General features: G+C 35.2%; 2 protein-coding genes across 2 annotated transcripts; both read right to left on the reverse strand.

Moving 5' to 3' along the window:
* Positions 1 to 214: 214 nt before the first annotated feature.
* LOC115951408 (alpha carbonic anhydrase 4-like) lies at positions 215 to 4,024 on the reverse strand. The gene is made up of 7 exons (XM_031068626.1): positions 3,922 to 4,024; positions 2,960 to 3,177; positions 2,292 to 2,398; positions 2,070 to 2,175; positions 1,420 to 1,578; positions 1,252 to 1,305; positions 215 to 304 (listed from the first exon to the last, which is right to left on the reverse strand). The coding sequence occupies exons 1-7, from the start codon at positions 4,022 to 4,024 to the stop codon at positions 215 to 217; spliced, it is 837 nt and encodes a 278-aa protein (XP_030924486.1).
* Positions 4,025 to 10,061: 6,037 nt separating this feature from the next.
* On the reverse strand, positions 10,062 to 21,967 carry LOC115951409 (alpha carbonic anhydrase 4-like). Its single transcript, XM_031068627.1, has 7 exons — positions 21,865 to 21,967; positions 20,814 to 21,031; positions 19,194 to 19,300; positions 18,972 to 19,077; positions 11,714 to 11,872; positions 11,550 to 11,603; positions 10,062 to 10,151 (listed from the first exon to the last, which is right to left on the reverse strand). The coding sequence occupies exons 1-7, from the start codon at positions 21,965 to 21,967 to the stop codon at positions 10,062 to 10,064; spliced, it is 837 nt and encodes a 278-aa protein (XP_030924487.1).
* Positions 21,968 to 26,502: the final 4,535 nt, after the last annotated feature.

A 26,502-nucleotide genomic window follows, 5' to 3' on the forward strand; every position in this document is an offset into this window, starting at 1 on the left:
TTCTTATTTTAAATGGTGTAACATTTACTTTGAAACTTAAAAAATGTCAATTTTCATATTTTTATTTCACTTACCTGCTGAACATGTAACAACATCTTTGTTTCAAGTCACACAGGGAAGGCATTCTAGTTGGTGTGTGTAAAAATCTCTTATTTGGAGACAATGCAATTATGTGGTTCAGCAAGTATTACTTCTATATTCAAATTATGGAAACCTAATTAGAACCTACATTCTTCTTTTCCGTGTAAAAGCGAACTTCTCTTTCACCCAATTCCTGAGTTGGCCTTGAATTTGACTCAAATCCCTAAAAAAGAACAAACCAGCAATCAATTTAATAACAATGTCTTTGAAAATGAATTTCCTTCTTGGTCAAGACAAAAGCATACACATTGGCTTAAAGTGAATCGGCAATTTAGAGGAAAATTGTTTGTTACATTTCCTTCATCATTTGCTAGTTTTTATATTGTTTCCCTTAATTTATGACTGATGTATTTACTGATTCATGCATTAATTATATCAAATGATGCGCCATTGTCCATTAGTAGCTTTCCCGAGACCAGCAGTAAATGTTTCAGAAGATTCAAACCCATCTACCTTAATACATATTATATACATTTATCAAAGTGAACAAAAACAAACATTAAAGATTGGCTTCCCATTTCCCTTTTTAGTTTTTAACTTGAAAGCAAAGTAATTATTAATTTTTCTCTTTATTTTGGAAAAAGTTCTTCAAACATCAGCGGTTAGAGTTCCAGTAAAATAAGCCAAAAGGCCTAGCTTCATGTGGAAGAGTGAAAATATGTTGGTCAATAATAAAGCTTCATCTTTGTAATTATCTTTTAAATCTCAGAACAACCATTGTGACATCTTTCAAAAAGCAGGCGGTGGCAACCACTGTATGTCTGTATGGGACCACCATCAACTTCAGAGATTCCAACGCCAAAAAAGACATTTTGATTAAATCAACTAGAATATCCTATATTGAGAATTATCTTGCATCTGATAGATATTTTTGATTTAGAAATGATTATCATAAATAACTTGTCAATTAGCTGTTATACTATTCTTCGAAAAAATTGACAAAATGCAAGGTCAGATTTGGAACTCGTAGGTCACATCAAATTCAGATTTTTAGTTAAATAACAAAAGCTTATGATTATATCATCATTCTTATAGGGTTAGTCCTGCACATCCTTAATTTCTGTGGAGTATTTAATCAAAATGATGTAATCCCAGTTCAGAAACACTTACATCGTGAACAGCTCCCCTTAATGCTGCCACTTGTTCCCTTGAAACTGTCATCACCTATAAAAGAGAAGTTGTATGTTGGAAAGTGCATATATGGAGTAAAGGAAAAGGAAGGAAACAGAACCAATATTTCATTTATTGGTTGAGAAAATTGTGTGCTTAGCGAAGGACCTTCTTGACTATTGTCCAAGTGACACCCTCAGTGCAGGGAGGAACTGTAAGAGAACCAATGTATCTGTAATACTCTTTGCTCTCAAAATTAATAGCTCTTGGGTTCATCATCCCCAAATCTATCTCTTCTTTCCCAACTGACTTTATGTGGTGGAACAACTTCAGAAAAGGAGAGGGGGGGGGGGGTAGGGGGTTGGTGGGCATAAAGAAAATCAATAATCAAGAAAATTCATAGGAAGAAATAATCACATGTCAAACTAAGATTTTGATTCATTCATGATGAGCAATACTCTTCTAATGCATATACGTGAAAAGTATGCTATTACATTTGCATTCCAAACCATTTTAAATAACCCAAAAATGAATCCTTATGGATGCTTAATCAATTTCTATAATTTATTGTTAAAGAGATAAAATGAAGGGTGTGTAATGTGACTTCTGGGGAACTTAAAACTTTAGCTCTTGAATGAATACTTCCATTGTAAGGAAGGGGACATGGGGCCAAATTTGCAAAGTTGCAATAACATCCATCTCATAACTATAGTTTTAATAAACAATGTGATGCATTTATTTCAATATATTGTACATAAATATGTGTATATGCATTTATTCATTTCTAGAAGAAACTGAAAAGAAAACCATCTAAATACGTTTGCAAGCAAGGGATCAGGGCGGCCATATTTGTAAACAACTCCAATAGCAGCTATCTTGTTAGTACTGGGGTTTTGATGAACTACATGGAGCTCCAAGTCAAACCTGAAAACATAAGATTAGATTTTTGTATGGAAACAAAATCAATGTTTGGAGTGGGTTGTACAAAAATCAATTCGCCCGTAGATGTATCAAATGAAAAAAAGAAGGCAAACAAAAACCTTGATCCATTGAACGTGTGCTCAGATGGTGAATGCCAATGACACTGTTGCAGATTGTAGTCAGTCCCATTTATGTTAATATGTCCGGCATCTCCTTTCCAAGCCATCTGACGAAACATCCATTATAGATAATAAAAAGATCGATATATTTAAACTCATTTTGTACATCTATTACTCGATATAAGTAAGGAAATGTTTTACCATTACTACTTCGAAACCCTCATGAGATAATATATATATGTATGTGTGTATACCCATGCACACACATCCTTGCATCTTAGGCAATGTTTGTTGCACCCATTGTGTGCATTTACAAATTGCCCAAAACGACTGAAATCTTGATTTTAAGTCTCGTTTTCAACTTAAAATCATTTTTTCAATTATATTTTGGTAGTGTGTAAATCACAGACGTGTGCAATAGAATTATCCCTTTACATATTTAAGGAGTTAAAGCTTATATGGATCATATAAATTGTCCATGTGATGCATATTTCTATAAACAGAATAGGCTGATCGTTGAATGATTAACCTGTCCAAGTTGGTGGGTATGTAACTCAAACATTCATTAGATTAAGCTTACAAACATTAACCAAATTGGTACTTAATAAAAATTAAAACCATGAAAAAGGATAACAAAGTATAGCTTCAGTAGCAGGCTGGCAGCTCACCGAAATGTCATGTCCTCTGTTCTTCACAACAGCCTGAGCTGGTTTGTAATCCCCTTTTAATTTCCCCAAGCTAGGAAAAACCTGCACCCTTCTGTTCAGAAGATCAATGGGAGATTGCAATTTTCCATTACCACAAGCTTTCCAAAGTGGATCTATGTTGCCCCATTTCGTTGGGCCTTTACCAGTGTCTTCAAGGTAAGCAAATGGAGATTCATCCTCTGCAAGGCATGAAAAGATGATTTAAATACAATAATTCAAAGTAATCATGATCTGATATTTTATGATCTTACACTCTGGCTCAATTGGTTAGAAGTGTGTTAAAACTTCCCATTTTATCTTCCGTATCTTTTTCAAGATAAAAAATCAAAATTTTTCTTTCTAAATGCAGTACCAATTGTTATTTTGTCATATCATAAATAGGATGGTTGATAAGCACTGATAACAAGTCCATTTGCAAACATATAGCGAATTTGATAAAGATCTATTATCGGGAACGGACGTTATAAGTATAAAACTCTCTCTAAAAAAAAAAGTATATTTCTATCAAGAAAGTGAAGTAAAAGCCTAGAGAGAGAGAGAGCATCTTATTTTCTCAAACATAAAGAAAATAAGATTGTTTCCTTGTTTTTCTGGCCTTGGAACCTGATGCAAGAAGTAGGAAAGAAGCTAATGCCTACTTTATTCTCAAGCATTAACCCAAAAAAGAGGAGTTGGATTTTGTTTTTGTTGTCTTTTTTGTGTTCATGCTGAAACTGGAAAGAAAGTAAGAAGCCATTCCTTCAAATCTCTAATAATAATTATAATTATAATATAAAAAAAATAAAAAGACCAGCAAAATCCTATTAGAGTCCTTGAAGATGAAGTGACACAACAATATGTTTGCACTTTGCATTCATCCTAACTTCCAAAAAAAAAAAAAAAAAAAAACTATATGATAGAGAGAAGAGAAGGAGATAACATACCCACTTCAGAGTCATCTGCAGAGACATTGTAGAGGTGGGACGAGAGAATGAGAGAAATGAGAAAGAGAAAAATGATACTGGGGTTGGTGTGGAAGAAGGTCATGGTTTTTTTTTGTTGTTGTTGTTGTCGTTGTTGCTTGGCCTTATTTGTTGGTGTTTGTGTTTAAAGCTTTAGCATTGCCTATGTTGTATTTGTGTCTCTTGCTCTTTATAGTATTAGAATCGGATCGAGTGCCTTGACTACTGTTTTCGGAACCCAGCTAAGCTAAGTACTTATTTAGGATGCGTACTCTTTCCCATGCAGGGAACAGTTATGAGGGCTGAACAGGATAAAAAACAGGATAAAAAACCGTCTTCTTGGACTTCTTCTTCTTCCTCTTTTTATTATTATTATTATTTTTTTCTTAAATTGATAAAAAAAAAAATTTGGATGCAAATAAAATTTTTTGAAAAAATTTTAACTTCAAATTGGTTTATAGGAAACTTTTCCCAATCCATAGGACATAATAGGATTCAGATCCTCTAGATTTCCTAGGATACTCTACCAGTAGATTTCCTTAAATCCTAACCACTCTTTAATGATTTTATGGTCAAGATTTTGCCATATCAGCATTCCACTAACAATATTCTTAAAATAATAAAATAATGTTGCAAACAAAACAATTAAGATTATTATTAGTGGAATGCTGACATGGCAGAATCTAGACTATTAAATCATTAAAGAATTGTAAAGATTTAAGGAAATCTATGTGGTAGAGTACTCTAGAAAATCTAGAGGATTTGAATCCGACATAATAAAGGAGATAATTTACACCGTTAATTAATTTTTGAACTTTAATGTTAATTTTCAGAATTTTTGTATTTAGGATTGTATTTCCTTGATTTTAGGCCTTTTAAAGGATTTTTAGTCAAATCAAAGTACTACTATATTTTAGATTTTTTCAAAGAATTTCTATTCATATCAAAGTACTATATTTTAGGTGTTTTTAAGGATTTTTACTCGATTCAAAGTCCTATTATAATAGAATATCAATTAGAATCAGAGTATTTTGATATGTAAAATAAGTCTTTTGAAGCCTATAAATAAGCTTGCAATATGTAAAACAAAATTTTGATAGTTCAAAATATCTATTAATGTTTTCAAGAGAGAGGATTTCTCTTTTTAGTTTTTATAGGTAAATTGCAGGCTTTCCTTGTTGATTCAAGGGTCTCCTTATAAATTTAAGGGTTTCATTATACTAAGACAAGATCTATCCCTTGTCACAGTTTTCATTCTGTGATAAGTACATGGTGATTAATAAAACCATCATTGTGTACTTTTACTCACATGATATATTTAATGAGTTATATGACTTGTTTTAATAATACACTTGAATTTTATGTGTTGGAGGAAAATGGGTTGGACCGTGGGAGGAAAATGAGATAGAAGAAAACTTTTCTATTTCTCAAACCCATTAAGTGTCAACTCAAATGAGTATTTGTTTGTAATTTTAATCACATTACTTATTTAATAATTACGAGACCTATTAAAACAATTTAACGTGTTACTTTTCAATTGAATATTCATGTGTACTTGTTTAAATGATTTAAAGAGTCATATAATTAAATATATGTGGTTGGTTTTGTAAACAATCATATAATGGACTAAAGAAGATTCTTCATTGGATGAAAACTTCAATATGTTTTTCTTTTACTACCTCTGTTCCAATTTATTTCTCATCTATTCCATTTTGAGATGTCATTACAAGAGGGGCGATATGGAGGGTAGGGAATGGGCGTAATATTCGAATCTGAGATCATCGATGGTTTCTTGAGCTAAATGGATGTAGATTGGTGTCGCCGAATCGTGATCCACACTTGTCAACAGTTGGTGATCTCCTCTGTTTTGAGCCAATGTCCTGGAATTCTACGTTGGTGGACCAAACTTTTCTTCCCTGGGAAGTAGAGAGAATAAAGAATATCCCACTTAGCTATACTACTCATGATGATTTATTGGTATGGCCTTTCACCCAAGATGGTTAGTATTCAGTCAAAAGTTCTTATCAGATTCTGCCTTCTGCGTTATTTAATTGTCAACCTCGGAGCTTTGATCTAGAATCTAGATAGTAGCAAGAAGTTCTGGAAAAAGGTTTGGTCTCTCCAGGTTCCCCTAAGGTGAAGCATTTCCTTTGGCGAGCTTCAACTGACTCTTTGCCTACTAAGGTTAATTTGGCAAAACGTATGGTGGTGAATGGTGCAAGCTGCAATTTTTGTAACGAACACGATGAAGATGGTCTACATGCGCTGTGGCTATGAGACCATGTTAAACCGGTATGGCTCTCAACAACTAGTTTCTCTCCGTTAGTTCACAAACAATTCTGGTCTTTTCGGGGTGTCGTGGATCATGCTTTGGAGTCTCTTCCTTCCAACGTTGGTGCTCTGTTTTCGGTAGTAGCATGGAGCCTTTGGCAAAGGAGGAATCATATCAGGGTTGGTCAATCATCTTGGAGTAGTGATGAAATTTTGCCACGAGCCCAAGACCTTCTCTAGGAATACCGAGCTGTTTCTCCTCAGTTGCTTAATGTCCCTTCTTGGACCAGCTCAGTTATAAGGTGGATCCCTCAAGATGGAATATACAAGGTTAATTTTGATGGTGCTGTGTTTACAGAGCTCACTATTGTTGGTATTGGGGTAACAATACGTGATTCTTCGGGACATATCATTGCTACTCTTAGCCAGAAAATTCGTCTTCCTCATTCAGTGGATTTGGTTGAAGCTATGGTAGCAAGTAGGGCGCTTACTTTTGCTAAGTGTGTCTATCTCAGATCGAAGTTGAGGGTGATAGTCTGAAGGTTATTCGTAAAGTTAATAGCACCTCCCCAGCTAGAACAATGTTTGGTCACATCATCGGGGATGTTCGGCATTTTAAGTCTTCTTTTGATTTTTGTTTCTTTAAGCATGTAAAAAGGAAGGGTAATCATCTTGCCCATTCTCTGGCTAGAAGAGCAATTTTATCTGCTAATTTCGATATATGGTTGGAAGAACTACCATTAGATTTGGAAGCTGTATTCCAAAACAATTTTATTCTTCAATAAATTTACTTACCTTTCCCTAAAAAAAAAAGTAAACAGGTGTCATAAAAAGTGTCATGATTCATTTTCTTTGCTAAACAAGTGTCATAATTCCGTGAATAGTGAAAATGTTGAACATAAAGAGAAGTGATATGTTTACAATATTTTCATTACATTTTTACAACAAATCCTAAGTGGCAGGTTGTTGCTAGTTGTTATTGTTGGGGTAAAAAAGTAATTTTAGTGTTAGGTTTAAATTTGAACCAATAACAACTAACCACCTATGATTTGTTGTAAAAATATTATGGACATAACACCTCTCGAACATAAAACACTAGGCTTATGACCCTTTGATATTTTATTGTCTTAGGGAACTCTTTTTGCCATTATTTTCGGTAACAGAGAAATTCTCTTTTTTCCCCCTTACATCTAATATAGTGTGTAATTGTATTTAAGTTTTACCTTTTTAATAAATTTCCTTTGTGAAAAAAGTCCATTTTGATGTAATGAAATGACTCAAGTTATATATGATATTTTGATATGTCTAAAGTCTTGTAACTCAACTGGTTGACAACTTCTAATATTTCTAACAAGACATTCAAAATTTAAATCTACATCCTTCAATTATTGAATTATATATATATATATATATATATATATATATATCTGACATGTTCTTATCTAAGGAAATCTAGTGTGACTTGATTAAACCCAAATCATCATGACTTTTTTTATTTCCTGTACTTTATAATTAACTCAAGTTATTTAGAAGTCAAAATTAACTCGAATTATTTAGAAGTCAAGAGCGTTATTCTTTATATTCTTTCGAAATTAACTTGACTTGGATTCGAATACCCATTCCCCACTTTGTTGTTAAAAAATAAAAACCCTTGAGATATCAAGAATTGTGGAACAATTTACTTTAACAATTAGTACTTACATGATAGTAAAATTGTTTATTGAATTTTTTGACTTTGCATATGAATAATTCCTCTTTCCATAATTAATAATAGAAACATTAATTTGTTGCAGGTATTTGATAATTTTGGTTTTGGAATGAATAAACTACTCAAATTTGTGCTTGGTTTATTGACTTGTTTAATTTGTAATTGTAATGTAGGACCTAGGGAATTCACTGCATTATTTTACAATCTACAGAATTGGAGGGTAAGTAAGAGGTTTCAAATTATCATTGATATTAAAAATACATTTTTTTTCTCTTCAAATTCAAATTTTTTTTTTTTCTAATTGTCTACAACTCTATTGCAATTGCCTCAGGATATTTTTGAGAGATTTGATAGGGACAGGAGTGGCAGAATTGATTCGACTGAGTTGCGAGAGGCACTTTTGAGTTGTGTAACTCTTTTTAAGGTTTTGTATCCCCATAAGATTTTAAATATAATATCTTTGTGTTCAAACTAAAACATCTTATGTATCATAATTATCATTATCCTTTAGTTTTAAATTTTTAATATTAATTCTATTTACACGTAGGTTGAAAAAAGAAAAGGATAAATTCTCATAAAAAAAGTTACGTGATTTTTCTCAAAAGGGAAAAATAACTGATATAATTTTTTAGTTTAATTGAGACTTAATCCTCCATTTGTTTGGTTAACATCCTTAGCTCTCCACGTATTTCTACCATATGTGGGTTCATTTTGGTCTCCAACAAGAAGCACACGAGTCATATTCTTCATGTCAAATGCAGCTTACAACCAGGTTCTTTTCTGCTTTGTTGTTTATAGTGTAAAAGCTTGGTGAAGAAAGGGGCAATTCTTAGTTAGTCCTGTAGCACTGCTCTGGGTTCTCACAAGAGAGATGGTCCCCATGGTGGGACCCACTTGTGGAGCACACCCCCTTTTGTGAGAGCCCGGAGCAGTGCTCCGGGACTACCAAAGTTTTTTCCTGAAGGAAGAACGTGGATACTGTCTTGCTGACAAGCTTCTCAATCCGTTTGTTTTTTTCATTCAAGTTATGGGGCGACTAGACAATGTGCTATTTACTCCCAAAAAAAAAAAGTAAAAAGAGGTTCTCTGCCAACAATCTTTTGATAACAAGATGTTTTTGGTCACAGGTTGAACTCTTTTTTTTGGGTTAGTTTCAAAGTCAAAAAAAAACTTTTTCTAGTTGAATTTACCGGAACCACTTATGGTAAATTAATGATCCAAACGTCAAGAAAGGAGCACTTTTTTGTGCTTAATCCCATATGAATGCCCTTTTGTTGTCGAACAGTTTACGTTATTACCTCACTTAAGTGTTATTAACGGTTACAAACAGGAAGTGATATGCGCTGCAACGTAAGATTGGGACACAATCACAAGACTCTTATAGCTCGGTAACATTGCATGCTCTTTTTATTAATGGAAACATGGTTCAAATCCCATTCTCCCTCATTGTATTATCGAATAAAAAAAAAAGAGAGAATGGAACACCAGACTAGATCGATGCAAGTATATGCTGTAGTTTCATGCTGACCAAAACTCTTCAACAAAATTTTAAAGGGCACTGCACGTCCTTATTCTGCGTTTATATTTTCATTTAGCTGTATGACAACGCTGACCAACATTTTGTGGTTGTTTTCCTTCTTCACTTTGGTTCTCCTTCCAATGTAAGAATTAACCTTCCCGATAAGAGTTCCCTTTTCCAATTAGCTATCCTGTTTAATCTCTCATCATTTACTCATCGCTTAAGGTTTCTACTCTCACTCGCTTTCTTTCTTGGGGGAAAGAAATACCCGTTTAACTTTCAGATTACTATAGTGTTAATTGTGCACTTCTGTGTTTGACAAGACAAGAATCCAAATAGTCATAAATAAAATATCCTTGCGAGGAATGAATGATAACAATGTATGCATGAACAAAAACTGCTCCTAATTTCTTATTTCAAATGGTGTAACATTAACTTTGAAACTTAACAGAAATGTCAAGTTTCGTATTTTATTTTCATTTACCTGCTGAACATGTAACAACATCTTTGTTTCAAGACACACAGGGAAGGTATTCTAGTTGGTGTGTGTAAAAATCTCTTATTTGAAGACAATGCTGTTATGTGGTTCAGCAAGTATTACTTCTATATTCAAATTATGGAAACCTAACCAGAACCTTTAAGCTTCTTTTTTGTGTAAAACCGAACTTCTCTTTCACCCAATTTCTGAGTCGGCCTTGAATTTGACTCATATCCCTAAAAAAGAACAAATCAGCAATCAAATTAATAACAATGTCTTTGAAAATGAATTTGCTTCTTGGTCAAGACAAAAGCATACACATTAGCTTAAAGTGAATAGGCAATTTAGAGGAATATTTTTTGTTTCCTTCATCATTTGATAGTATTTATATTGTTCCCCTTACTTTATGACTGTTGTATTTACTGATTCCTGCATTAAGTATCTCAAATGATGTGCCATTGTCCATCAGTAGTGTGATACTCCAATTTGATTGATTGTGTGATGTGTATGGGTGTGTGATGAGTCCCACATCGGGTATTTACTGGGTTGAACTGGGCTTTATTAACAACTGCAAGGAGCCTCAATTGTGACTAGTCCTTTTGAGGTATAGCGTAGATGTGGCTAATGCTTTTCCTTGAGTCGTTACATATAGTATCAGAGCTAGGTTGGTAATCCCGTGTGGGCTCAGAGACACTACCCCACAAAGTGGGCCCTAACGAGGACGTTAAGGATTTAAGTGGGGGAGATTGTGATACCTCAATTTGATTGATTGTGTGATGTGTGTGAGTGTGTGATGAGTCCCACATCGGGTATTTACTGGGTTGAACTGGGCTTTATTAACAACTGCAAGAAGTCTCAATTGTGACTAGTCTTTTTGAGGTATAGCGCAGATGTGGCTAGTGCTTTTTCTTGGGTTGTTACAAGTAGCTTTCCCGAGACTAGCAGTAAATGTTACAGAAGATTCAAACCCATCTACCTTAATACATACTATATACATATATCAAAGTGAACAAAAACACACATTATAGATTGGCTTCCCACTTCTCTTTTTAGTTTTGAACTTGAAAGCAAAATAATTATTAATTTTTCTCTTTATTTTGGAAAATGTTCTTCATACATCAGCGGTTAGAGTTCCAGTAAAATAAGCCAAAAAGCCTAGCTTCATGTGAAAGAGTGAAAATATGTTGGTCAATAATAAAGCTTCATCCTTTTAATTATCTTTTAAATATCAGAACAACCATTGTGACATCTTCCAAAAAGCAGGCAGTGGCATCCACTGTATGTCTGTATAGGACCACCATCCACTTCAGAGATTCCAATGCCAAAAAAGACATGTTGATTAAACCAACTAGAATATCCTATATTGAGAATTATCTTGCATCTGATAGATATTTTTGATTTAGAAATGATTATCATATTGAGAATTATCTTGCAGCTGTTATACTATTCTTCGAAAAAATTGACAAAATGCTAGGTCAGATTTGGAACTCGTGAGTCACATCATATTCAGATTTTTAGTTAAATAACAAAAGCTTATGATTATATCATCATTCTTATAGGGTTATTCCTGCACATCCTTAATTTCTGTGGAGTATTTAATCAAAATGATGTCATCCCAGTTCAGAAACACTTACATCATGAACAGCTCTCCTTAATGCTGCCACTTGTTCCCTTGAAACTGTCATCACCTATAAAAGAGAAGTTGTAAGTTGGAAAGTGCATGTATGGAGTAAAGGAAAAGGAAACAAAACCAATATTTCATTTATTGGTTGAGAAAATTGTGTGCTTAGCGAAGGACCTTCTTGATTATTGTCCAAGTGACACCCTCAGTGCAGGGAGGAATTGTAAGAGAACCAATGTATCTGTAATACTCTTTGCTCTCAAAATTAATAGCACTTGGGTTCATCATCCCCAAATCTATCTCTTCTTCCCCAACTGACTTTATGTGGTGGAACAACTTCAGAAAAAGAAGGGGGGGGGGGGGGGGGCATAAAGAAAATTAATAATCAAGAAAATTCATAGGAAGAAATAATCACAAGTCAAACTAAGATTTTGATTCATTCATGACGGACAATACTCTTCTAATGCATATATGTGTAAAGTACGCTATTACTTTTTGAAAGTTCAAAAACGTGTATAAACACCCTTGAACGTTTAGACCCCCAAATTACAACTTAACCAATTCAAGCAATATGTTAAACAACAAGTGTGCAGAAACTTAACATAAGCTATAATATGGAATTGGTTAAAAACTATCTAAGCCAAAACAAAATACAATCCACAGCAGATAATAAAAAGGAAAAGATAGAGAGGAAGGAAGATGCAAACACAAAGACAACACGCGATGTGTTATTGAAGAGGAAACCGAAGCCCTCGGTGTAAAACCTCTCTGCCGCCCTCCAAGCGGTAAACAATCTACTAGAAAATACAGTTGGGATACATGGAGAGCAATAGACCCTCCAAGCCTAATCTACCCAGTGCACCTAAGCCCTCCAAGCTTCTTGCTCCAACGAGATTGCGCCGAACCTTTTTCTTTTCTAGCTTCCCGGATTCCGCTACTAGACCGTAGCATCAACCAATGAAGATTGGTTCCTTCCTAATTGCTTCCCAGAAATCCAAATAGCTCTCTCACAGTAATGATAATGGTGAGAATCAGGTTTGGTATAATGTCTCTCAAGGATTTGACAATGGAGAGGAAGAGAGTTGAGGAATTTGAAGAGACTCTAATGTATAGATTGTGGGTGAATCAATCTTGTTTTTCTTTAGGGTTTTTCTCTCAAAATTCTCTCTGGAAGCTCTCTCACAATCGTGGGTAAAAGGGGTATTTATACTGGAGTGGGAGAGGAATGTGAAACGTCAGGTTTAACAAAACAGGGGTGGCTCGCGGCTTGACTAAGTCACGAGATCCAGTCGCGAGATAACCGTATGGCCAGTTGTCCTGTTTTGTCCTGTAGTGCTCCAGCTTGCATGACTGTTCACCTTCCAGCATGCTTGGCACGTGTGCTGCGTCTGGCGGCTTGAAGCCGCGAGTCTCTATTTTCTTGCACACTCTTGAGCAATCTTCACTCTATCTCACTCACTACCCTTACATCAAACCCACCTAAATATAGGGTTACTAAATGCTGAATTACAAGTAAATTTGGCACGGAATAAAGCCAATTAGATGGTTGAATAAATTCAACCTTACACTTTTGCATTCCAAACCATTTTAAATAACCCATAAATGGATCCTTATGGATGCTTAATCATTTTCTATAATTTATTAACAAAGAGATAAAATGAAGGGTATGTAATGACTGGAACTTAAAACTTTAGCTCTTGAATGAATACTCCTTAATAGGTATTATAATGGCATTATTTGGTATTGACAAATTTAAATATAACTTCAAGTATTCATGGCAAACCTATGGAAGGTTAGATTGAAGAATTTCACGTCTATGTGGTTTCAAGGTGCTCCAAATAGGAGATATTTGCACTAGTTGTAAATTTGTAAAATATACTCAAGGACTAACATTGTCACTCATTACAAGGGTGTTTTGGTTAGATCACCATGAATATCAGACAACACAATTGCTAGACAAGCCTTTCTCAGCCAGCATAAACTAATGGGTTCTCATTATGATTGTTCACATATATAAACAAACAGAATGCACACAATTGTCTTTTTGTCTATCTTTTTGTATGTTTTTGTTAAGATTTAATGTTTTATTTTATAATATTTAATTGGAAGTATCTTTGGATATTTGGTAGTTTGACCAAGTCTATAGGATATTTGGTTATTTGATCTTAGCCAGATTTCATGGCTGTGAAGTGTCTCACGTTGCTATCCTAGCTTGTAGGAGTTGTGGATAGTGCTTTCCTATTTTATAGTAGTTGTGGTTAATGCTAGATAAAGTGTTGTGATGTAAAGCCTATTTATAGGCTCTTTTGTTTATCAATAATATTCAGCTTTTATCATTCAACAAGTCCCTTTCTGCCTTTTGTTTTTTCTTTGTATTAGAGTCCTGTGTTGGCACGTCCCTTTTGCTTTCTATTTTTTCTTAACTCTGTATCAGTGGTATCAGAGCCAGTGAGAAAAGCACGAGAGAAAGAGTCCTCAAATAGTATTGATGGCTACAGATTCAAACTTTGTGCAGGCGGCAATCCCACGTTTTGATGGTCACTATGACCATTGGAGTATGCTAATGGAGAATTTTCTTCGGTCCAAAGAGTATTGGCCGATTGTTGAATCTGGAATTCAAGCACCAGCACCAAATACAACCTTGTCAGATGCTCAGAAAACAGAGTTGGAAGGGAGAAAGCTCAAAGATTTAAAGGCAAAAAATTACCTTTTCCAGGCAATTGATCGTCCCATCTTGGAAACAATTCTTAGCAAAGAAACTTCCAAAGATATTTGGGATTCCATGAAGAAAAAATATGAAGGCTCTGCTAGAGTGAAGCGTGCACAACTTCAAGCCTTGAGAAGAGATTTTGAGACTCTACAAATGAAGGATGGAGAATCTGTCACTAGCTACTGTGCCAGGACTATGGAGATTAGCAACAAAATGCGTTTTCATGGTGAGAAGATGGAAGATGTCACCATTGTTGAAAAGATATTGCGCTCTCTGACACCAAAGTTTGATTATGTCGTGTGTTCCATTGAAGAATTGAAAGACATAGACGCATTTTCCCTTGATGAACTGCAGAGCTCCTTACTGGTCCATGAACAGAAGATGAACCGAAGTTCAACTTCAGAGGAGCAAGCTTTAAAGGCTTCTATCTCTACTCATTTCTCAAACTCTAGAGGAAGGGGTAGAGGTAGAGGAAGGGGAGAATGAGGCAATAGAGATGGCAGCAGGCATTTCAAAGCTGATGATGGACAATTTTAGAGCAAAGGCAGAGGATGAGATCAACATTTTGACAAATCCAAGGTAGAGTGCTTTAGATGTCATAAATTTGGTCATTATAGTTCTGAATGTTATACTAGGCTGCCTAAAGACAAAGAAAAGGAACCACAATCAAATTTTGCTGAAAAGAAGGAAGTGGAAACTTTGTTAATGGCTGTTCAAGCTAATCAGGAACCTGAATCTGATGTTTGGTATGTGGATACGGGCTGCAGTAACCACATGTGTGGAAGTAAGTCTTCTTTTTCTTACTTAAATGAATGCTTTCTTTCTTCAGTACGTTTTGGTGATTGTTCCACTGTGAAGGTGATGGGAAAGGGTGATATAGAGATAAGAACCAAGAATGGTTTTGTAGAAACAATTTCTAATGTCTTTTATGTTCCTGACTTGAAAAGCAATTTGTTAAGTGCTGGTCAATTGCAAGAAAAGGGTTATATAATCACTATTCAAAAGGGTGCTTGTGAGATTTATGATCCTACTAGAGGAGCCATTGCTGTTGTGCAAATGAGTTCAAACAGGTTGTTTCTATTGAAGATTACAAGTGTGCAATCTTGTTTGGTAGTTGAAGTAAAAGATTCTTCTTGGTTGTGGCATTTTCGTTATGGCCACTTGAGTTTTGGTGGATTAAAGACCCTTCAACAGAAAAATATGGTGGCAGGTCTTCCTCAGATTAGTATTCCTTCTCAAGTTTGTGAGGAATGTGTTGTTGGCAAACAACATCGTTCTCAATTCTCCCAAGGGAAGTCATGGCGAGCAAAAGTAGCTTTAGAGCTAATTCATTCTGATATATGTGGCCCGATTACACCATGTTCTAATAGAGGTAAAAGATACTTAATTACCTTCATTGATGATTATACTCAAAAAACTTGGGTTTATTTTTTACAGGCAAAATCAGAAGCTTTTTGTGCATTTAAAAGCTTTAAGGCTTGTGTGGAAAATGAAACAAGAAACACCATTAAGACCCTCCGAACAGATCGTGGCGGAGAATATTGCTCAACCGAATTTGAAGTTTTTTGTGATGATCATGGCATTCGAAGAGAGCTGATAGCTGCTTATACACCTCAACAAAATGGTGTATCAGAGAGGAAAAACAGAACCATCCTCAATATGGTGAGAAGCTTGTTGACAAAAGGGAGAATTCCAAAATCTTTTTGGCCTGAAGTAGTAAATTGGAGTATTCACATCTTGAACAGAAGTCCTACATTTGCTGTTCAAAATATGACACCAGAGGAAGCATGGAGCGGAAGGAAACCTGCTGTAGATCATTTCCGGATTTTTGGGTGTATTGCTTATGCCCATATTCCAGATGAGAAGAGGAAAAAGCTAGATAACAAGGGAGAAAAATGCATTTTTCTTGGTGTTAGTGATAAGTCAAAAGCTTATAAACTATACAATCCTAGCACCATGAAAATTGTCATCAGCCGTGATGTGGTGTTTGATGAAGAAAGCACCTGGTCATGGAATCAAAATGGTGTTAAAGAAAGTATTCCAGCAGATTTTGATGATGAAGAGAAAGGGCAGCAGCCTATGGAGAATGAGCAAGAAGAGGAAGTCACTCAAAATGTTCCAATGGCTGATCAAAGCCCACTTGCAGCTGAATCACAAAGGCCTCAACGTGTTCGAAAAAGACCAGCATGGATGTATGATTATAATGTAGCTGGAATTGATCAATCTGAAGACCCACTCACTCACTTTGCTCTATTTTCAGATTGTGATCCTACCAATTTTGAAGTGGCTGTCACAGAACCAAAATGGAGAAAGGCTATGGATGCTGAAATTACAGCCATTGAAAGAAATGATACTTGGGAGCTGACTGATCTTCCAAAAGGGCAGAAAACAATTGGTGTAAAGTGGGTTTACAAGACAAAGCTGAAGGATAATGGTGAGGTTGACAAGCACAAGGCGCGCTTGGTTGCTAAGGGCTACAAGCAAGAGTTTGGTGTTGATTATAAAGAAGTTTTTGCTCCGGTTGCAAGGCATGATACAATCAGATTGGTGATTGCTATGGCAGCTCAAAACTCATGGCCTATCTTCCAAATGGATGTGAAATCAGCATTCCTCCAAGGAGATTTGAAAGAAGAGGTATTTATCGATCAACCTCCTGGTTATATAAAACTTGGCAATGAGCATAAAGTGTATAAGTTAAAGAAAGCTCTATATGGATTAAAACAAGCTCCACGGGCTTGGTATAATCGTATAGAAACTTATTTTTTGAAAGAAGGATTTAAAAAATGTCCTTATGAACATACACTTTTCATAAAAGTTGAGGATGGAGGAAAGATGCTCATTGTTTGCTTATATGTAGATGATCTAATCTATACTGGAAATAATACAGCCATGTTTGAAAGCTTTAAGAAATCTATGATGGTTGAATTTGAAATGTCTGATCTTGGTATGTTGCATTACTTCCTTGGCATAGAAGTAGTGCAATCAGCTAATGGGATCTTTATTTCTCAAAAGAAGTATGTGCAAGATGTTTTGGACAGGTTTCAGATGAAGGATTGCAATCCTGTAAGCACTCCAACTGAGTTTGGCTTGAAGCTAAACAAAGATCATGAAGAGAAGAAGGTGGATAGTACACTTTACAAGCAAATTGTTGGCAGTTTGATGTATTTAACTGCAACAAGGCCAAACATAATGTATTCTGTGAGTTTAATAAGTAGATATATGGAGAATCCAACAGAAATACACTTGTTAGCTGCCAAGAGAATCCTTCGTTACTTGCAAGGAACTAGAGATTTTGGGCTGTTCTACAAGAAGGGTGAAAAGTCAGACTTGTTTGGGTTTACTGACAGTGATTATGCTGGAGATCAAGATGATAGAAGGAGCACTTCGGGCTATGTTTTCATGTTAGGAACAGGAGCTGTTTCATGGTCATCAAAGAAGCAGCCAATCGTCACATTGTCAACCACTGAAGCTGAATTTGTTGCAGCAACAGCTTGTGCTTATCAAGCTATTTGGCTGAAGAAGATACTTGAAGAATTGCAGTTCAAAGAAGATGGACCTACTCTTATTTACTATGACAACAGCTCAGCAATAAAGCTCTCAAAGAATCCTGTTCTACATGGTCGAAGCAAGCATATAGATGTGAAGTATCATTTCTTGAGGGATCTCACGAATGATGGAGTTATTAATCTGGTTTACTGCAGAAGTGAAGACCAGGTTGCAGATATTCAGACCAAGCCTCTCAAGTTGGCTACATTTGTGAAGCTACGTGGTCTACTTGGAGTGTGTTCACATGCTGCCGCAAAGGAAGACTTTGTAGAGGGTTGATTTTTTTCTTTTAAACTGATTTCTGCAGATTTCAGTTTAAGGGAGGGTGTTAAGATTTAATGTTTTATTTTATAATATTTAATTGGAAGTATCTTTGGATGTTTGGTAATTTGACCAAGTCTATAGGATATTTGGTTATTTGATCTCAGCCAGATTTCATGGCTGTGAAGTGTCTCACGTTGCTATCCTAGCTTGTAGGAGTTGTGGATAGTGCTTTCCTATTTTATAGTAGTTGTGGTTAATGCTAGATAAAGTGTTGTGATGTAAAGCCTATTTATAGGCTCTTTTGTTTATCAATAATATTCAGCTTTTATCATTCAACAAGTCCCTTTCTGCCTTTTGTTTTTTCTTTGTATTAGAGTCCTGTGTTGGCACGTCCCTTTTGCTTTCTATTTTTTCTTAACTCTGTATCAGTTTTAACGTAACAGATTATTTATCTCTTTGAACATGGTTCTTGTGTAGTGTAAATCTCATTTGACATAAATGTGTCACACAGCTATTACAAAACACAAATGAATTTTTCAAATTGAAATTGTTGGCATTGTTTGTGATGTTAGGTTCCTTCCTGCATTGAGCTCTATGTTCATTACTGTATTGATAAATGACAACTTAAGAGGATCATGCATGCATGTACTTTTTTAAGTATGTGCATGGTAGTATACATGCACATGATATTTAAAAGCAATGCATTTATTATCTGAATAATAATTATGTGCATCATATCATGAATGTCTTATACATATATATGCTCGAGAGAGAGAATCATCTAAATACCATTCAAAGGAAGGGGCCTAATCTTTTAATAAATAATGTGATGCATTTATGTCAATAGTGCATAAATATAATGCATATGCATTTATGCATCTCTAGAAGCAAATGAAGAGAAAACCATCTAAATACCTCTGTAAGCAAGGGATCAGGGCGGCCATATTTGTAAACAGCTCCAACAACAGCTATCTTGTTAGTACTGGGGTTTTGATGAACTACATGGAGCTCCAAGTCAAACCTGAAAACATAAGATTATATTTTTTGTACGGAAACAAAAGCAATGTTTGGAGTGGTTCTTACAAAAATCAAATTCCCGTTGATGTATCAAATGAAAAAGAGAAGGTAAACAAAAACCTTGATCCATTGAATGTGTGCTCAGATGGTGAATGCCAATGACACTGTTGCAGATTGTAGTCAGTCCCATTTATGTTAATATGTCCGGCATCTCCTTTCCAAGCCATCTGACGAAACATCCATTATAGATAATAAAAAGATCGATATATTTAAACTCATTTTGTACATCTATTATTCGATATAAGTAAGATAATGTTTTACCATTACTACTTCAAAACCCTCATGAGATAATATATATGTATGTGTGTATACCCATGCACACACATACTTGCATCTTAGGCAAGTTTGTTGCACCCATTGTGTGCATTTACCAATTGCCCAAAACAACTGAAATTGTGGCTTAAAGTCTCGTTTTCAATTTAAAATCATTTTTTTCAATTATATTTTGGTAGTGTGTAAATGCATAGATGTGTGCAATAGAATTATCCCATTACATATTTAAGGAGTTAAAGCTTATAGGGATCCTATAAATTGTCCATGTGATGTATGTTTCTATAAACAGAACAGGTTGATTGTTGAATGATTAACCTGTCCAAGTTCCAAATGGTCCAAGTTGGTGGGTATGTAACTCAAACATTCATTAGATTAAGCTTACAAACATTAACCAAATTGGTACTCAATAAAAATTAAAAGGGTAAATTCCACAAACCACCCTTGAGGTTTGTGATAATACCAACTAAGTCTATAACATTTTAAAACCTATCAATTTCATCCTAAAAAGACAATTTTGTCCTTGAACTTAAAAAAAACCTAAATGTCGTTACTTTTTTTTTTTTAATTTCCTCTCCCCTCTCTTCTCTGAGTTTCTCCTTCTCAGAACCCTCTCTCTCTACAACGCCAAGGCCATGAAGGACCTCCGATCCTGCATGGATGCCAACGTGTCCCCCGCTCTCAAGAAGACAAGCTGATCAAAGTCAAGCTCGGGGCGCTATGGATCAGACTAGGACCTCCGTGGTGAACGGGCTGAGGAAGAAGCTGAAGTATTCGATTGAGAGTTTCAATAATCTCCGACAACAGATCTCGTCGGAGTATTGGGAGATTGTACAATGCCAGTACTTCACCGTCACTGGCAAAGATCCCGACGACAAAACCGTTGACCTTCTTATTTCCACAAGTCACCTTTTGTTTCAGACACTTTTCGAATTTTCTGTTGAGATTTTTAGGAGATTTCATTGGGAATTTTCAAAGGGATTTATGTGTGTTGTTTGGCTTGGAATTTTGTTGTTGTTTTTTTTTTTTTTTTTTTTTTTTTTTTTTTTTTTTTTTGGGAGGGTTTCTATTGGTTTTGAAAGAGATTTTTATTGGTGGTGTTGTTGATGCCGGTGACCAAGTCATGGGCTTCACCGTGGGTAAGGTTCCATTACAGATAGAGTTCTGAGAGGGAGAACTCAGAGAAGAGAGGGGGAGAGGAAATAAAAAAAAGTAACAGCTTTTATTTTTATTTTTTTTTTAAGTTCAAGGACAAAATTATCTTTCTGGATGAAATTGGTAGGTTTTAAAATGTTTTGGACTTAGTTGGATATTATCACAAACCTCAGGGGTGGTTTTTGGAATTTACCCAAATTAAAACTACGAAAAAGGATAACAAAGTATAGCTTCAGTAGCAGGCTGGCAGCTTACGGAAATGTCATGTCCTCTGTTCTTCACAACAGCCTGAGCTGGTTTGTAATCCCCTTTTAATTTCCCCAAGCTAGGAAAAACCTGCACCCTTCTGTTCAGAAGATCAATAGGAGATTGCAATTTTCCATTACCACAAGCTTTCCAAAGTGGATCGATGTTTCCCCATTTCGATGGACCTTTACCAGTGTCTTCAAGGTAAGTAAATTTTGATTCATCTTCTGCAAGGCATGAAAAGATTATTTGAATACAATGATTCAAAGTAGTCATGATCTGATATTTTATGATCTTATACTCTAGCTCAATTGGTTAGAAGTATGTTAAAACTTCCCATTTTATCTTCCATATCTTTTTTATTGTAAAAAAAAAAAAAAAAAAAAAAAACTGAATGTAGCACCAATTACAATTTTGTCATATCATAAATAGGATGATTGATAAATACTGATAACGGTCCTGTTTGCTAACATATATATAGTGGATTCAATAGTCCTTTCATTATTAGGAGAAGCAAATGACAAATGTAATATTCTGTTTCCATGCAAATGCCGAACATCAAAATGCATTACTATCTTTAAAAATAAAGCACTATCAAAATATATTTATACCAAGAAAGTGAAGTAAAAGCCTAGAGAGAGCATCTAATTTTCTCAAACATAAAGAAAAGAAGAGTAGGTGATCCTAGGACAGGACAAGTAAAATAAAGCATTGTTTCCTTGGCCTTGGAACCCGATGCAACAAAAAGGAAAGAAGCCAATACTTTATTTTCAAGCATTAACCGAAAAAAACTAAAAAAGGAGTTGGTTTTTTTTATTTTATTTTTATTTTTTATGTGTCCAGTATCCATGCAGAAAATGGAAAGAAAGTAAGAAATCATTCCTTCAAATCTCAAATAATAATAATACTTATAATATAAAAAATAAAATAAAAAAGACCAGCAAAATCCTTATTAGAGTCCTTGAAGATGAAGCAAGACAGCAATATGTTGCATTCCTCATAACTTAAAAAATAAAAAATAAAAACTACATGACACAGAGAAGAGAAAGAGATAACATACCCACTTCAGAGTCATCTGCAGAGACATTGTAGAGGTGGGATGAGAGAATGAGAGAAATGAGAAAGAGAAAATTGATACTGGGGTTGGTGTGGAAGAAGGTCATGGTTTTTGTTTTTGTTTTTGTCTTTTTTTTTTTTTTTTTTTTTTTTTTTTTTGCTTGGCCTTTGTTGGTGTTTGTGTTTAAGACTTCAGGATTGCCTATGTCGTCTTTGTATCTCTAATCTCTTGCTCTTTATCTATAATATTGGAGTAGGAGTGCATTGATTTCTGTTTTCTCGGAACCCAGCTAAGCTAAGTACTCTTTTTGGAAGGGTCAAGGGTGCGTGCTCCCTCTTTTCCATGCATGAGGGCTTACCGGGATAAACAACTCATGTCTAGTTACTAATTGGACTACTTCTTCTTATTCTTCTTTTATTTTGATTTTGATTTTTTTTAAAATTTTTAAATTGATAAAACTTTTTAGATGGAAATAAAATTTCTTGAAAAAAGTTTAACTTCTAATTGGTTTGTAGAAAAATTTTCCCAATCCAAAGGAAATAATATAGGGGATAATTTGTATCGTTAATTAATTTTTGAATTTTCATGTCAATTTTCATAATTTTGTATTTAAGATTTTATTTCCTTGATTTTAAGTGTTTGTAGTCAAATTCAAGGAAATAAAATCTTAAATATCCTTTTCTTTTTTTCTTTTTTATAGAAGAAATACCATAAACTTTCATTGAATCAAATTAGTCAAAATCGGCTTGAAGTACATTTTGTAGATGTGGTGGAACATCAATTAGGATCAGAATATTTTGATTTGTAAGATAAGTCTTTTGAAGCTTATAAATAGGCTTGCAATATGTAAAACAAAATTTGATAGGTCAAAATATCAATATTGATTTCAAAAGAGGCTTTTTGTTTTTAGTTTTTATAGATAGATTTCAAGTATTCCTTGTGGAGTCAAGGATCTCCTTATAAATTTAAGGGTTTTGTTAAGCTATGGCAAGATCTAATTGTAGGAGTCAAAATTTTAAGCCAAATATAAAATGCCACATCAAAATTTAGTGACAAATTCTAAATTTATATGTCATTAAATTAAATAAGTCAAGTGTTGACATGTGTCATTTAAGATGATAATTATCCTAATTAAATTGGAATGATAATAGTTAATAATTATCTCTATTAAAATAAATAAAATAGAGATAATTATCTACAAGTAACAAGTTCTAGTGGGACTCTTTAACTTTGAGCCAATTAGAATCTACTACTTATCTTCAAGGAGATCAATCCAAAGTGGGACTTATCCTCTAAAACGTGAGAAATTTTGTGTTTACACTAATCCTTATCACGCTTTTCATTATGTAACAACTACATGGTAATTAATAAAACTATCATAGTGTACTTTTATTCATCACATGATATAATTAAGGAGAAATTACACTTTGCCCATATGTGGTTTGCCCTAAAAATACAAATTTACCCTTGTTTTTAACAGATGTGGGTAATGGGAGACAAACGAAGCTAACCTCAAGTAAGTAAAGTGCCAATTTTTAAACCACAGGTAGGTAAAGTGTTTTTCAAAAAAACCATAGGTGGGCAAAGTGTAATTTCCCCTTTAATTAATGAGTTATATAACTTGTTTTAATAATACACTTGAATGGTTTTATATGTTGGAGGAAAACAGGTTGGACCTTTGGAGGAAAATGAGATAGAGGAAAACTTTATCCATTTCTCAAACTCATTAAGTGTCAACTCAAATGAGTATTTATATGTAATCCTAATCATATTACTTATTTAATAATAATGGGACTTATTAAAATGATTTAATGTGTTAATTTTCAATTGAATATTCACATGTTCTTTACTTGTTTAATGAGTCATATAATTAAATGTACGTGGTTAGTTTTGAGAACAATCATATAATGGACTAGCCTCTAAGCACATGTGTTGCGCGTGCTCAGAGGCTCTGTATGACTTGTTTTAATATTATATGACTAGCCTCTAAACATGCACGTTGAACAATTATATGACTTGTTATAATAATAAATGTAAATGGCTTTATGCATTAGGAAAATGGGATAGAGGAAAACTTTTTTTTCTTTTTTTGATAAGTAGGGATAGAGGAAAACTTTATCCATTTCCTGAACTCATTAAGTGTCAACTCAAATGAGTATCTATGTAATGTTAATCATATTACTTATATTATAATTATGGGATTTATTTAAATGATTTAACATGTTAATTCAATTGAGTATCCACGTGTACTTAGATAATAGTGTAGTTACAAATAAGCTTGAACCTAAGAAGGAACCAATGGAAGTAGAATACTGCTTTGAACCACCATGATCTAGTGAAGAAGAAGATGAACTTGGCTGAAGTGTCAAGAAATTCAAGGAAAGCCTAGGTGCAAGGAACTTTTCCCAGCCCAGAGTCCCAGTTAGTTACAAAGACAATCTGGTTGGAGAGATACCTGGTGCCTACGAACAAGCTTTTAAGTTTGATAAGAGTTCGAAGATGGAGTATGAATTTGATACAGATATAGATCCGCTTGTTGAAGGCATGGTTGAAGTTAAGCCATCCAAGGAAACAAAAATGTGTATCAGAGAGCCATGGTTGAAGGCCTTGATAGTGAAAGTCTTTGGTAGGACTGTTGGTTTCAACTACCTAACTTTCAAGATCAATGCATTATGGAAACTAGCGGCTCTGAGGATTTTTTGGGGAATTTGGGGAAGGATTTTTTCTTAATACTATTCAGCAGCTCTGAGAACTATGACAAGGTTCTCCACGGAGGTTCTTGGTTTGTGGGGGAGCATTTTCCTGCAATTAGACCTTGGGAGCCATATTTTAAGGCATTGGAAGCCAAGCTATCCTCAATGGCAGTATGGGTCAAATTACCTGATCTTCCCATTGAATTTTATGATAGGGAAGTGCTTAAGAAAATAGGCAAAGCTATCGGGCTAGTGCTCCACATTGACTCTTACATAGCTTCAGAATCCAGAGGTAGCTATGCTAGGCTTTGCATACAGATTGACCTTGAGAAGCCACTTAAGAAATGGGTCAGAGTGGGTTGTATAAATCAACAAGTGCTGTATGAGGGCATCTCTACGCTGTGTTTTTGTTGTGGGAGACTAGGCCATAAGCTAGAAAATTGTTGCTACCGTGTTAAGCAGGCAGAACAGGGGAAAAAGCTCAGGGAAGAGGAAGAACCAGCTACCCATTCAAATGGGGATCAGGAAGACCAATTGGATCAGAACTTTGGTCTATGGATGCTAGTTACAAGAAAAAGGATCCCAGCCTTAAATGGAAACAGGTTAGTAACTAAGTTGGATCCCAACAAAGAAAGTAGCAAGGGCAGATTAGGTAATCATTTTGATAATCCTTATGTGGTGGAGGACAAGTCAACACACGAGCCCCAACGAGTAGATCTAGATAACATGGCCTTATGCTTACTGAGTTGACACATCACTCACCTGGGGAAGAGAAATTTGAATTAGAAAATGAAATGGCTTTATGTCAAGGAACGTTAGGAAGAGATTCTGAGGCCAATATGAAGGATTATAGGGGTAAAGCCACTCACCCCACTAAAAGTAGAACTACAAAAGGGCTAGGTATTAAGAGCTCAAAATCTCTCAAAAGGCAAATTTCTAGCTTAGGTGCCAACTCTATTCAAGGCCAACTCTCCTTTACCTTTGGAAGCTCTAGTATCAGAACTAATTGAAACAAATTCCAGAAATTTGAACCAGAATTTGTGGCAAGGTTAGGCAATGAGGTACAGGGGCAAGGTGATTCAAGTGCCAGATGAAGTAAAACCTAGATAAGAGCTGTTTTGATGGACACCATGGGCTGGGTAGAGGAGGGATTTAGGAGTGCATGGAAGACCATGTTTCCACTTACCTAAGAAAGCCGTAGGACGGGGTACCTGGACCCGGATCACCTAGCTTGGGGCATCACACCCAATCCGTGGTGGAAATTTCTCACGGATGTTCCTCTAATATCTTAGGAAGAGGCGAAGAGGTTGAATAGGCAACAAAGGCCATCAGTGGTTCCTCACTACAACGAATCAGGATGGTTAATTCAGGAAATGAGAGTAGTGGACTTTAGGGGGTCAACATCAGCACACATGGGAAATCATCCAATCTTGAAGCTGGTCCAGATCTTAGCACCAATTCAGAATTGCGATCTAATGATATGTTGCAAGGAGGACATCCTCGGCATCCTCAAGTACTTGATGATATGGAAACCGGACTAGATAATGGGCAAGGACCTATTACGAAGGATGGGTTGGAGCATGGTGGAAGCAGCCACCTTGAATCCTAGTCCTATTGAGATTCCATTGGGTCAATTCGTCAAGATGAATATACTCATATGGAATTGTAGAGGGGCTTTGAGATGGCAATCAATCACCATCCTTCCATCATGGTTATCACCAAGACAAGAGTAGGGGGTGACAGAGCGGGTAGGATAATTGAGGGCCTTCCTTTTGACGGGTTCATCACAACAAAAACCATTGGCTTCGCAGGTGGGCTTTGGATCCTTTGGAAGAAGGAGGATGCTAAAGTGAACCTGCTAACTTCCATAGAACAAGAAATTCATGCCACTATCAAGGTATGCTCCACTAATCACTCTTGGCTTATTTTTGCTATATATGCTAGTCCT

Source organism: Quercus lobata, chromosome 7, assembly GCF_001633185.2.
Source record: "Quercus lobata isolate SW786 chromosome 7, ValleyOak3.0 Primary Assembly, whole genome shotgun sequence".
Classification (NCBI taxonomy): Eukaryota; Viridiplantae; Streptophyta; class Magnoliopsida; order Fagales; family Fagaceae; genus Quercus; species Quercus lobata.

What these genes read in the sequence shown, in the direction of transcription:
- LOC115951408 (XM_031068626.1), bottom strand. Translation starts at nt 4,024, where the DNA reads ATGACCTTCTTCCACACCAACCCCAGTATCATTTTTCTCTTTCTCATT. An exon ending in CACACGTTCAATGGATCAAG is followed by an intron (nt 2,176 to 2,291) that starts GTTTTTGTTTGC and finishes TTATGTTTTCAG; the next exon opens with GTTTGACTTGGAGCTCCATG. An exon ending in CTGATCCCTTGCTTGCAAAC is followed by an intron (nt 1,579 to 2,069) that starts GTATTTAGATGG and finishes CCTTTTCTGAAG; the next exon opens with TTGTTCCACCACATAAAGTC.
- LOC115951409 (XM_031068627.1), bottom strand. Translation starts at nt 21,967, where the DNA reads ATGACCTTCTTCCACACCAACCCCAGTATCAATTTTCTCTTTCTCATT. An exon ending in TGCAGATGACTCTGAAGTGG is followed by an intron (nt 21,032 to 21,864) that starts GTATGTTATCTC and finishes CATGCCTTGCAG; the next exon opens with AAGATGAATCAAAATTTACT. An exon ending in TAAGGAGAGCTGTTCATGAT is followed by an intron (nt 10,152 to 11,549) that starts GTAAGTGTTTCT and finishes GTTCTTTTTTAG; the next exon opens with GGATATGAGTCAAATTCAAG.